Genomic DNA, 12,883 nt, shown 5'->3' with positions numbered 1-12,883 from the left:
GAAACATTCGTTCGCCAGATGCTGAGCTCCAGGTTGGGACTGGGGTCGGACAGGCTGAGGATCGGACCCGTTCGGACGTCAACGAGGTATCAATCGATCATGTCTCGGTCTTTTTTCCGGCTTCAAAGATGGCGAGTGGAGAGGAAACGGGCAAAAGACCCCCCTGGCTTATTAGGAAAATTGAGGGAGTTTTGATTGATATTACTGGTGTCCTTTACAACAGTAGCGAAGAAGGCGGGGAGGTTATTCCTGGGTCTGTTCAAGCCATCGAAAGGTAAGCTTGAGCTTGCGTAGACCTCGATAGACCAACTTCCGTCGTGACAAGATTATTTTTAAACATTTTGAAGTTCGTAATGAAGTGTTAAACTGGAAAAAAGATATTCTGAACTCTAAATGAGATTTTCATTGACGTTGAGCTAATATATTATAATCTCCCTATATTATTATTTCCCCAGTTAATGAAACAAATGTGCAGCGTGATGCTGGTGGGAACTCGAAGTCCCGCCGTCCCCCAAGCGGGGGGTGAGGGGAAGAAATGGGGGAAATCCCGTCCTCCTCCCTGAAATCATCTCATGTCTATCATGTTTAATCAGAGCCAGTATAGCTGGATTCGTGCAGGCATATTTTAATAAAAATATCTCTTATCTACCAGTGCCCAGCCTTCCCTCTCAGCACTCGGCCGTTCATTTTTACACAGTCAAAACGTTTACGCCACCTTAAATATGTCTTAAGAAGATAATCATAAGAAAGGCCTTAACACACTCTCAAGAAGGGTGTTTCCAACACACTCTCAACAAGAGTGTGTTGAATCAAGTTTAATTTCTAAAAGAAGAACTTTCTGTGAAACTCATGCAGAAAACCATGAACACCAGAAATATTTATGGAATGTCATTTTGTAGCAAGGCAAAAGCCAATATGGGGTGAGCAAACTAACTTCAATCAGCAATAGTATTTAATTTGTGGTTTTGATGTTTGCTCACATGTCCTGAAATTGTGATTGGCCAGTCAGTACACGACTGACCTGTCAGAATCAAATCAAAGTGTTTGCAGTTTTTTTGAGTTTCACAGTTCAGCACTCTTATTCTTGTTCAAAGGCTCAAAGCAGCAGGTTACAAGGTACAGTTTTGCACAAATGAAGATACTTGTACAAGGGAACAGCTTGTCTCAAAGCTTGCTCAATTTGGATTCAAACTGTCACCCAATGAACTTCTTGCACCACCTCCTGTGGCAAGAAAGATTCTTCAGGAACGTAATCTACGTCCTTTGCTTCTGTTGCACCCTGGAGGACTTGCGGAGTTTGAAGGAGTGGATTGTCACAATCCAAACTGTGTTATTATTGGAGGAGCTGAAGAACAGTTTACTTATGAACATATGAATGAGGCTTTTAGACTTCTCTTAAATTCTGAAAGTCCTGTTCTTTTGGCGATGGGATATGGGTGAGTTACCTTAAGTTGATCAATGTTTCCAGTTTAGCCAGTGTCCACTTGTGTTCTTGTGGAAGATACTCTTCTTGGGGTGGCTGAGAGGAGAATAAAATTGCCCATTTGTTTCTTTTTGTTCTTTTTTGTGTATTTCATTCCAACTGATATATTTTGTACCCTGGTCCAAGTAGTTTTCTTTCTTATTTCTGATACTGAAGAGAAAAAGCTGTCATGGCAGACTCTTCGCTTTAATTTGTGGCTCACAATAGAAAAGAGAAAACCTCCTTAACCAGGGTATAATTATTACTATTTGTATGACCATTGAGATATTTATCAAATGCCTCTTTGAACACCCTTTCTTTTATAAAGTTTGACATGGAGAATTCCAAGGTAGAGAAAGTTAAAAAATTCACCACTGACAATTATGGTAGATTACAAGTAGACCCTCTTTTGCTTACCGGTAGTCCATCAGGCACGACATGAAAGAAAACAGTGGAAAAAATGGCAGAGTGATTTCCTTCTTGCCCCAAGGATGTCACAGCCATTTTTTCCTCATGGTTTATGGTCTTGCTTGACAGACTAAGTGAAGAGGGACTTAATTATAGCTTTCAATTATGGAGTTGTCAGCATCCCAGAGAGTCTTGAAGCAATCCTGAGTGGCTTCATGGGAGTAAGGCATTGCTAAAATTGCTTTGCTTTTAATAAATTTTTAATTAATCATTTTCAGCCGCTATTACAGACGTGGTTCAAATTTAGTGCTAGATGCAGGTCCGTACACAAAGGCCTTAGAAGTTAGTAACTTCTTTAATTCTGCTTTTTGTTTCTGTATAATAGGTTATTCTTTTGTTATTTCCTTTTCATCAATACTTGATTTGCCCCCTTTTCCCTCTTTAACGTTGTTTCCAAATACCCAGTGCCTTTTCCCCTGCTAGGAAATCAAATATTGTGCCTTTTGATAAAAAAATATTTGAATGCATCATCACTAAATATTATATTTTATAGTTTGCCTGTGATGTAAAAGCTGAGATTGTTGGGAAACCTTCTCCAGCATTTTTCCTTGCTGCATTGGAAACCATTCATGTGTTACCTGAAGATGTAAGTTACTGTTAGTAGCAATAGGCAATTTCATCAATTACGGTTAGACCCGCTAATTCAAACTCAGTTTTCTCAGTTTCCTGGTTATTTCAAACTCAATGACATTTCCCTTGGCTTTGCCTTTCAGTCACATACGATCGGCGATTTCAAACTATTTTTCGTTTCCTAAGAGTTCAAAATATCGGGGTTCAATTGTACATCAAAATTCTAACACGATCCTATGGCTTCGGTGAATAATAAAAAAATAATGTATCATTAATCTATCCCTCAGAATACATGTGATTTTTTTTGTTTTTGTTTTATTCCCTTTAGCCTTGGAGCCAAGGTCAAATTTTAACCAAGTTATCAGTCATTCTACAATGCAAGTGTTGAAATGACATCTAGTCATTAGATAATAATCTGCTTTTTTCTTTTTAGGCAGTTATGATTGGAGATGACATAGTGTCAGATGTGGGTGGGGCTCAAGCCTGTGGAATTCGAGGAGTGCAAGTCAGAACTGGAAAGTTCAGGTATCTTTATCAGAAAGAGCTTTTAATGCCTTTCATTTTACATGGTCGTACTTTTTGGCCAGTTTTAGGGGACAACATATTGCCACAGTGACAAAAGATGACATTATCATCATCTTAATCTGGAAAATCCCCGCTCAACTCAAAGATTAAGGGAGGAGATTTTTTAACAGTTCTTCTGATTTGAAACTTAACTTTCTATCACAAGCAACTGACATTTTTTTACACTAGGAAGAAAGCAAGTCATTTTTGTCAGATAAACTGATATTTTTAAAATTGTAGGCCTGCAGATGAGCATCACCCTACTGTCAAACCAGATGGATATGTGGATAACCTCGCACAAGCTGTGGACATGATCCTCAAATACAATTAAACAGTTGTACACCAGGTTAACAGTGGAAAAGTAACAAGCAGTTACACGGGTTCCAGCAAAAGTCAGTTGCAGTGTACTGACAGAGATATTGTGCTTTGTTACACGTCACAGTTCTAAACTGCAATCAGTAGGAGACCACATTCAATACCGTGGCTATGTTTATCAAGCTACAAAGAACAATGCAATCTGCACAATAAAAAGTAACAGACAATCTGCATGGTGATGTGAAATTAAAGCTTCCTTGTCTGTAGTGATACTTTGGCTTCCGTACAATGAAAGACTTGTTTCAGTGAAGGAATCATAACAGAGGGCAATGAAATCATACAAAAAATTTTCCATGCTAAAAGATAAGTGAAAAATAATCTTGAACAAACAAAGAGAGTATTATCTTTCATACAACAGAAAGTGGAGTTCAAATGGCACATTACAAAAACAAATGAATATTACTGTTTAGTTCTGAGCCATTTTGACCAAAAGGAGTGCAATAAGTAATATCTACTCTGCTCGTGTTATTCAGATATCTAGGATTGTTTATTTTTAATAAACATAACACTTCCATACAAAACATTTCTAAACAGTTGGACACTGAAGGTATTGAAGAAAAAAAGAGTGTTTTTGCACAATATTGACCGAAGTTATCAAGTTACCATGAATCCTAATTACCAAGTGCTTTGCGAAAAATTTAAACCACTAACATTTGATACAAGTACCTAAATTGGAAAAGTTCTCTGCACAAGACTTTGATGAAATTCAGTTTGTCAAAGTCTTGTGGAACTTGACATTGCCATTATAAAAACACAATCTGGCAACCAGTCAACACTCACAGCACTGTTGTATTTGAATGACTTGTTCTCACAATTAGCTTCATCCACATGACTGCTAATCAAATTAAATATACTTTGTTTATTTAGTTAACTGCTTACTCTCCTCCAATGGCCACCACCTACCAGGTGTCTTGAAAACAGACTCCCTAAGATCCCAAAACTTGAAAACAGACCCCCCATTTTTTCACATATTTTTTTTTTGGGGGGGGGGGGTACTCCTCTCCCAAGTACCTTGTGGAAAAATCCCCCTCCCCCCACAGAAAAATTATCTTTTTCTGAGGGAGGAGGAGGGGAGGCCATTCTTGTAATTTTTCATGTGTACGATAATCAGAACAGTTTAAATTAAAGGTTTAAGTCTTCTCTTTGTACCCACTCTTCTTTTTGTCACTTCCCCCAAAAATTGTCTTTTTCTGAGGGAAAGGGGTGAAGTTTTAAAATATGTACCACCCTCTACTCTTTAATCTCCCGTGGAGAGCATATGGTTGACAAACGGACAATTGCACTGTACTCCCCTTGTCCCAGTACTCTCTCTTTTTTCCTTCCACCCACCCTAAAAAACTTGTCTTATTTGAGGAGGTTGGGGGGAGAGGGAATTTGAAAATAGACTCAAGTATTGATTTCACAATAACTGTCTAATTTCTTGCATGCTGATTGGATCATTTTTATCATCAATAAGAGTACAGACAGATAAATTTTAATTTATGCAAGCTTTTAATTTCAACTTTCAGCTGTCAAACTGTCAACTTAACCAACAAAATTTTATTGACTATTTTAAGCAGCCAATCAAAAAGCGAGAAAAGCTATTGACAATGTTCATGTCATTTTAAATAAAATTCACTTATCTTTGTCTATGGCAAGTTTACGGCGTCTTTTCCCCTCATTTATTCCCGGCATTTGACCGTAATTTTTGGGGTCTTGTTATAGTAAAAAACAAATTGATGTCAGTTTTTTATGCCACTTTGCCAAAGTTATGACAAAATTTATCATCAATAAGAGGACAGATGCATCAAAACCGATGTCAATTTGTTAATTCGATAATCAGTCCAGAAATCGTTGAGCCATGTCTGGATCTTCTTTGGAAATCTCAAGAGGATCCTACATCATTTCGTTTCTATTATGTTATTGAAATTTCCTTCATAAATGACTTTCGAAAGGCACATTAATCTCTTGGCTTGAGTTATCAATCAATCGATTTATTAAGGTCAATGCATGGGATGAGGTTACCCACCATATTCAAGTACTGGGGAGAGGAGTACCCCCAAAATAAATGTAAAAAAAATTGGGGTCTTTGTTTTCAAGTTTTGGATCTTAGGGGTCTCAGGGGGTCTTTGTTTTCAAGACACCCACCACCTACCATGAAAATAAATCAGTGTGGCCACTCAATGAGTCAGTCAGTGTGACTCACTCTCAGCAAACAGATGTGTAGCAGCCTCTAAATTATGTCTGCTTAAAAGCTGTCTCTTACAGTAACACACATGTAAATTCTGAAACCATAGAGTTTGACTTACTCCTTACATCTCCAAACTGTTTCACAGTTGCAAAGCTAAGTTGTTACTTGCTGTAGACAATTAACAGTTTTAATATATAGATTTAGGCCAGCCTAAAAGCGTAGCTCCTGGGCCGGGTTGTTCAAAGCCCGATTAAGCTAACCCAGAAAAAGGTAGAATTTTGATTTGAGTTTTGTAACTTTGCGGTGAGGTTTCTGTGTATTGTTTGGCCTTCTGTTTTGAGTTTTAATAATCACCATATACGCAAAACAAAACAGCAAAACACATTTGTATAGAAGAAAAAGTTATAATTTGATTAACTTTTAATCCTGGGTTAGCATAAACTGGCTTCCGAGCAATCCTGCCCTGTTTCCAACAAGCTAACCCAATATGAGCCCGCGATCCAATCGATAACCAGCGCTTGGTCAGCGGTCAACTTCAAGAAAACACGTGACCTCGAGGAGCTGTAAACCTGAGCCCACGATATGGTCACGTGATACTGGTCAGCGGATACCTTGTATTGACAGGTGTCAATTGATCATAACATGGATGTCCAATGTCAAGGAAGCGCACGGTAAACCAAGGCTGCATGTCTCTGTCAACCTATTATTTGGAGTATGGCCGCCATGTTGGGCAACTCCGCCATCGCCGTCGTCGTCGTCGTGCGTACGCGCCCACGAGCAATACCGCTAGCCATGGTAACCATGAGAAAATCAACTCATGGGTTTCCTTCCTTTCCCATATGAGTATGGGGCTCCGCTTGGCGGCCCTTCAGGCCGCCGAAGCTCCGCTATTAGCCTGCGTAGCAAGCGTTTCTGTGGGGTTCAGGAGCAAAGAATTACAGTGCGAAAAATTGAGCTCTCGCCCCATTTTCCGCGCAGACAAAACACCAAAAATCCTGTTCCTCGGTCTTTCCTTGCTTCCAAACCCCACGGAAATGCTTGCTATGCAGGCTACAGTTTTATTTATTGATTCATGCATTGGTGTGTACATACAGGTGTCACTGAGCTATGATGAATGCAGGAAATTCAGAGGGCACAAAAGAAGCATAAGACTAGCTTGAGTCACTAGCCAAAAGTTACTCTAGCTTCTTTGAATTCATGTTCTCCAAATTTCCTAAGTGTATCACAACTCAGTGATGCTCAGCTGAAAGTATGTCAAAAACAATTATTACATTAACTTTTCTCACACCATAAGTGTGCATCCCTGGATTATGATGCACGCTTATGTACTGAGTTTGACAGGATGGGTTTGCTAGCTATGTTACAGTAAGATATGCCTGGCCCAGTAAAGACACTTATAGAAGTTTTAACAGTTACTGTATTTAGCAAGTGTCTGCTTACAGAAATATTGCTGCCTTAGTCACCTTTGCAGCAGCTATAGATGGCATAGTCAGCTGCAAACAAAACCATTGGCTGAAAGAACTTGGTGAACAAATAAATGATGCTTAAGTGCACTTTTTGCTTTTGCTGAGTATATATTTCAATCAGCATTTTAAAAATTATTATTTAATTAACAGTTGTTAATGCCATCATTTAATATGATGGTGTTATTGTGGCTGCCCAAATTTGCTCTTCAGACTGCGTGATATGTAATGCCAGTACTCTCTTCTGATGAGGTCAACATCTGTTGCAAGTTTATGACACAGCTAAATGAAAAGAGATAACCCATCAATTAAACTGACTGGGAGCTAAATAATACAAGACTATGAGAACTTTCCTGTACACAGCCACTTCGATTAATGTTCTTGGATCAAAACCTCAAGCTACCGTGACAAGACTGAAAGTTAGTGAGGGTAGAAGTAGAGAGCTGATGCACATGCATATTGATCAGATATAACTACACAACAAAAGCCATTTTGATGTTTTCTTTTCCTTTGGACTAGTATAAACAAGGTTCTTTTCTTCAGACTGAATTTAAGAAGAATTTTGAACTAAATGTCATGTAACAGTGAAAGAATAATGGTCTTATGACTGGAAAATCTTATGTTACATCCTTCCTAATATTTCACATACAAAAATTAAAAATTTTGCATTTTTGTACATGAAGTATTAGGAAGGATACATAAGATTTTCCAGTCACGAGACCATATTTCTGTAGTTTTTCTGGTTTGTAGATTTCCTCTACACCGATATTCTGAATTCCAAATTATGAATACCCAGACCACCATTCGGTCAACCTTAACTGAAACTGAGCTTACTAGACTATACTTGTGATATATTAAATCACTGTGGTAACACATACATTTTACTCATTGCTTACATTTTTATTTCTCCCTGTAGGCCTTGGAAAAATGCAATGAAACTTACATGTATAACATACCTAGTACATAATACTATTTGTAACACCATTGATTAAGGCATACATACATTAGTAAATAGATTTCAAATGCCCAACACACTTGCAAAGAGGTATTGGCAGGCCTGTGCAACCAAATATGTCTTCATTGTGATGGATTAATAGACCAATTTCAATATAATTTTAAATTCAGCCTGACACAATAGACCTCAGCACAAGGCTCTGGGGAATAAACCCCACAAACTCTGTATTTATTCCCCAGAGCCTTCTACTGACAGAGGTCTATTGTTCTAGGCTGAATTTTAATATATTGAAATTGGTCTATTGTGATGATTGTAGAACTAGACTAGAATTTTATGATTACATCTAACATACCTCTAAAGCCTGTTCAAGGCAGTTTGAATCAGTGAGACCCCTCTCAAGTTCCTCTTCATAGATGTCAATCAATGTTGACATTAAATATGGTGAATCAATTCCATTACTGTACATTTCTAACAAGGTGTTCTTCAAACCTGGATATTTACTGAGACCAGTCTGGAGAAGAACACTGCAATACAAAAATACCGCTAATTACTACTTAATGATGTCTGGTTTTACTCAGAGATATTATTCTTCAATTTTGATAGGTCAGTCATTTTATGCTAAATTATGTCAAGGGAGCAAATTATAACAAGACCATAGTACAAAAATGAGAGAAATGTTAGAAATTTTAAAGATGTGAGCCCACACTGACAGAGAGCAATGACAGCCCTGAAAAAATGGTTTGGTCAAATTATTTAATAAACAAAACCACTTTAAAAATAATGGTTAGAAAACGACTTGAAAAACACAAATGAGATGCTAAGACACCACAAAACAGTAAAGATGACAGTAATAAATTACTCAAATATAAGACAGTGTACTTCCTTCAGCTTACCCTTTTAAGTAATTCCAAGCACTCTCATTATTAGGCACTTTCTTTATGAGATCCACCGTTAATCTATGAAAAAAAAGTTATGACAATCGACCAACTGACTTGCTGACGCTGTTATGTTTATTTATATTAATAATTGGATTCAGTGACAATACCAGGTCGTATTTCAAATTCGCATTCAATTATTATGTAAAAGAAACCTTGTAAAAAAACTACTCACCTTACTTCTCTATGCACAATGTCCTCAATAAAACCAGTTGTTTCAGATATCACAAAATATCTTTGATTCCATGCAGAGTTGTTTCTGAGATCTTCAGTTAAAAGTTTATCGACATAATCAAGTTCCTTTTCCCATAAACTAAATTCTTTGATGACCCACTGTCGATGTTGCCATGCATGATAGTTTTTGGCATCTAGTTGTAGAATGTCTGCAGTAAACTGCAGTTCTTCACTTGGATCTTTGAGCCATTCGACAATAACCTTTCTGTGATACCTGTTTGGACAAGATTATCCACAGGTTAAACTTTTCAGTGACAAAATTCCACTGCACACTTAAATCTACCTTTCCTGGCCTGATGGCCAGTACAAGTACAACATGGTGTTGCATAATGAAGTTGTTGAAATCTTTTCAACAAATGGGTACCATCAGATCAACAAAAAATTAGGTTAATCAAAACTTAGTCACTTCAGACAGGCAGATAACAAATCTCACAAAAAGCAATTCCATATTTTATTCATATTCGATAAATAGCTGAATTAGGAATTTGTTAGGTTGGTTCTGTTAGGTCTGTTAACTATTTTTATTCCTTCTTAATGCTGTAATTTTAGGAATTCACCTGAAACTCAAAATAGGTGAATGCTGTCACCACTACACAATCCCTGTTATCTATCATGCTGGTTGTTATTCATCTTCAATCTCATCATCTGTTTACTAATTTACTGATATCAATAAAAGACCATGACATTTTAATTCTTGAATGTGTATATTTAAGTGAAACGTACCAAACTTGGTAGTTCTTTGGTTGATCTTTAATGACTTGACTCACGTATTGCAATTCCTGTTGTAAGTCCTTGTTGAGGGATTTCAACAAAACTCTTCGAAAATGCCTTCCATTAGGAGAAACAAACAAAACCATAGATATCTACATGTTCACCCAATAACTATCTCTCCAATACCTTGTAGATAAAAAGATGATCAACATTGTATAACTTAAGAATTGTAATTATTGTTAAGTATAAAATTAGTAAAGTTAAATTATGCATACCAAAGAATACTCTGTGGTTAAATACATGTAAGCAGCTTGCCTTTATCCTTAGGTTTGCAAATTATGCTACAAAATATCTTTGTTATTACTAATAGCATTGCATTCTGTGTTATAGCATTGCTAAATTTTATCTGCTATCTTAATTAAGTTTACTCTGGATTCAGTCATTCAGTCTCCAGTTCACTGTCTAATATGTAGGACCAACTGACAACAACTTACTGTTGATCCTTACTCACTTTGGAGAAGGAAAGAGTTCACCTTCACTATTAACTAGTTCTCCCATTTCGAGAAAAAGATAAGCTCCCTCCCCCCTCCCATTCCCTTGTAAGCACCTCGGAATTGTAATATCCGTTTCCCCGCACAAAGTGCATACCCACATTGTATCACGTCATATCGCATTAAATAAGTTCTATTCAACATGGCATGTGCTCATTGATGAACTTACAGGAATCAAGTAACTGCACTCTTCTCATAGGTTTGTATTGATGGCACTCACCACACAGTATAGTTAGCTGCATTAAGACTGATAGCATCCTCAGTGAGCTCTAAAGCACGTTCACTTCTCTCATCAGCCAACAGAACTGCACGGAAGTAGTCAAACACATCTTTGACTGGAAAATATTTTTAAAATAATAACAGGATTTCATTTCAGTTTAATATTTAGATAACTGGCAAATAACTAACTAAGGGTGTGTTTCATAGGCTATGGCAATCAAACTCCAAGTTCCTAAATCCAAAAAAATTGTGTTTCTTAAATTGCTACAAAAAAGATTATAAACCAAACAATCCACGTCCCGGTGGATTCCATATGTTTTGGTTTAAATTTTGCTCATTTTTATTAACATTGAGAAACCAATAAGTATGTGAACCATCATTGTAATATGGGAGGTGTGGTGTCCTTATGGTTAGTGATCTCGACTCAGATTTAAGCCCTGACCAGGGTCATTGTGTTGTGTTCTGGGGAAAGACATAGTGTGTCTCTCCTCTCAAGAGAATAACTGGGTACTCAGGGTCGATACTCAGGGCCGGGACTCAGGGCTGGTACTCAGGGCCGGTACTCAGGGCCGGTACTCAGGGCTGGTACTCAGGGCTGGTACTCAGGGCTGGTACTCAGGGCTGGTACTCAGGGCTGGTACTCAGGGCTGGTACTCAGGGCTGGTACTCAGGGCTGGTACTCAGGGCTGGTACTCAGGGCTGGTACTCAGGGCTGGTACTCAGGGCTGGTACTCAGGTGAATTGTTGGAGCAACCTGACAGAATGCTGGTAAGCAACCTGTGATGGACAAGCATCCTATCCGGGGGAGGGGGGTAGCTATACTCTATAGCTACTCTATACTACAGAAACCCAAGTTAAGTGCCGAGAGCCAGAGAGGCATTGCTATCATTGTTCACCAAATGTATGTTTTCTATAAAAGTACTTAGCTGTTAGCATACATTCCGAAATAACCACAAGTTTAGTTAGAATAGATCACTCGGGAGCAACTTCAGAGTACCCGGCCACTTAATTTACATGTGCTGGTGTACTTTCAAGAACGAGGTATATAACAATAGTTGCTATTGTTATTCAATGAAATGCTAATAAGTGGCCGGGTATTCTGGAGTTCCTATTGATGCATGTGGCGGTGAACAAGAGAACAACCATTGAGTTCACTTTGTTCCTGAAGGGGTAAATTTTTTTAACAGTGATGTAATGTTAAGTCTCTCGTATCGGTTTTTGTGTACGGCTAAACGATTAAAAAGCCTAAATTCTGATAGTAATGCACTTGACAAGTGTCTGCAAATTCGTGGCTGCATGCGGAAGCGCTGGAAGATGGAAGCGCTGTGCTTAGACTACTCACATTTGGCAGAATAGGCAATTCTTACAACTGGATAAGGTCCATCATCTTGTTCAATAGGAGTGACATCTTTCCATTCCTCCCGATCACGGTAAAACACGAAATCCACCTCACAATAATCTTCATCGCCTGAACTTTCCGCCATCTTGTATTTTATTAGTACCAGTCTTTCGACTCTCTTTCGGTCAAAACGCACGTCTAAACAAGAGCGTGGTCATGATGAGATCAACAGGGGAGGTATGGGGTCTGTGCGCTCTTGTATGTTACGAATGGTATTTTCACAAAAGATGTTTCAAAACAGTGCGTAACAATGGTCTCTAGCTAGAAAAAAACAGAAACAAATAAAGTGATAAAATGGTTTTCAGTAGAAGCAAGGTAGTACAAATTTGTCGCGTCCAGACAAATCTCAAGGCGTCCCGTCCCGTCCCGTCCCATCGGACTCTGCCCGTGGTGATCGGAAGGGAACAAGAGTGCTTTTAGGTATGGACTGAAAGAATATTAGAAGATGTATTTTGCTAAAAGAGAAAAAATTCCTTGGAATATTCAGTCAAAGTTCATTTTCTGTTTCCGGTACTCTGTTTTTAGTTAAACAAGAATTGGACTGGGGTTGCTGAATAGGAAAATAATGAAACCGTCTGAGAGTTCGACCCGAACAAGTAAGAAACAAACTATCTTCGCCAAGTTTCAATGCACCACAAATTTCGTAAGAAGTATCACCCTTGCAACTCGGTTACCAGTTACTTCAGGGTAATTTTTATCTCGTGAAGAGTTCAACCCGTTTTCACACCATTTAGACTCTTCAAGCTTGAGGTGCGGTCAGAAGTTTAGTGTTACTTCTGGATATAGTGCTAGGACAAGCATCTATAA

The 12,883-nt window shown here is 38.2% G+C and overlaps 2 protein-coding genes across 3 annotated transcripts; one reads left to right on the top strand and one right to left on the bottom strand.

Moving 5' to 3' along the window:
• The first annotated feature begins 34 nt into the window (after positions 1–34).
• LOC110052743 (phospholysine phosphohistidine inorganic pyrophosphate phosphatase-like) lies at positions 35–4,619 on the top strand. 2 transcript variants are annotated; one of them, XM_020758909.2, is made up of 6 exons: positions 35–274; positions 1,095–1,436; positions 2,149–2,212; positions 2,424–2,516; positions 2,934–3,025; positions 3,305–4,619. In XM_020758909.2, the coding sequence occupies exons 1-6, from the start codon at positions 129–131 to the stop codon at positions 3,393–3,395; spliced, it is 828 nt and encodes a 275-aa protein (XP_020614568.1). In that variant the 5' UTR covers positions 35–128; the 3' UTR covers positions 3,396–4,619. The 2 variants fall into 2 exon arrangements, with proteins under 2 accessions (XP_020614568.1, XP_089143752.1); XM_089287626.1 differs by lacking the exon at positions 35–274 and adding an exon at positions 341–920.
• Positions 4,620–5,566: 947 nt separating this feature from the next.
• Positions 5,567–12,360, bottom strand: LOC110045902 (protein farnesyltransferase/geranylgeranyltransferase type-1 subunit alpha-like). Its single transcript, XM_089287616.1, has 7 exons — positions 12,020–12,360; positions 10,679–10,793; positions 9,920–10,024; positions 9,138–9,410; positions 8,921–8,983; positions 8,380–8,551; positions 5,567–7,354 (listed from the first exon to the last, which is right to left on the bottom strand). The coding sequence occupies exons 1-7, from the start codon at positions 12,159–12,161 to the stop codon at positions 7,256–7,258; spliced, it is 969 nt and encodes a 322-aa protein (XP_089143742.1). The 5' UTR covers positions 12,162–12,360; the 3' UTR covers positions 5,567–7,255.
• Between the last annotated feature and the right edge of the window lie 523 nt (positions 12,361–12,883).

Source organism: Orbicella faveolata, unplaced genomic scaffold (assembly GCF_042242905.1).
Source record: "Orbicella faveolata isolate gen_17 unplaced genomic scaffold, um_ofav_v1 contig_1, whole genome shotgun sequence".
NCBI classification, from domain to species: Eukaryota; Metazoa; Cnidaria; class Anthozoa; order Scleractinia; family Merulinidae; genus Orbicella; species Orbicella faveolata.
Note: the sequence above shows the minus strand (reverse complement) of the source record. Positions and strands in the feature narration are given on the sequence as shown.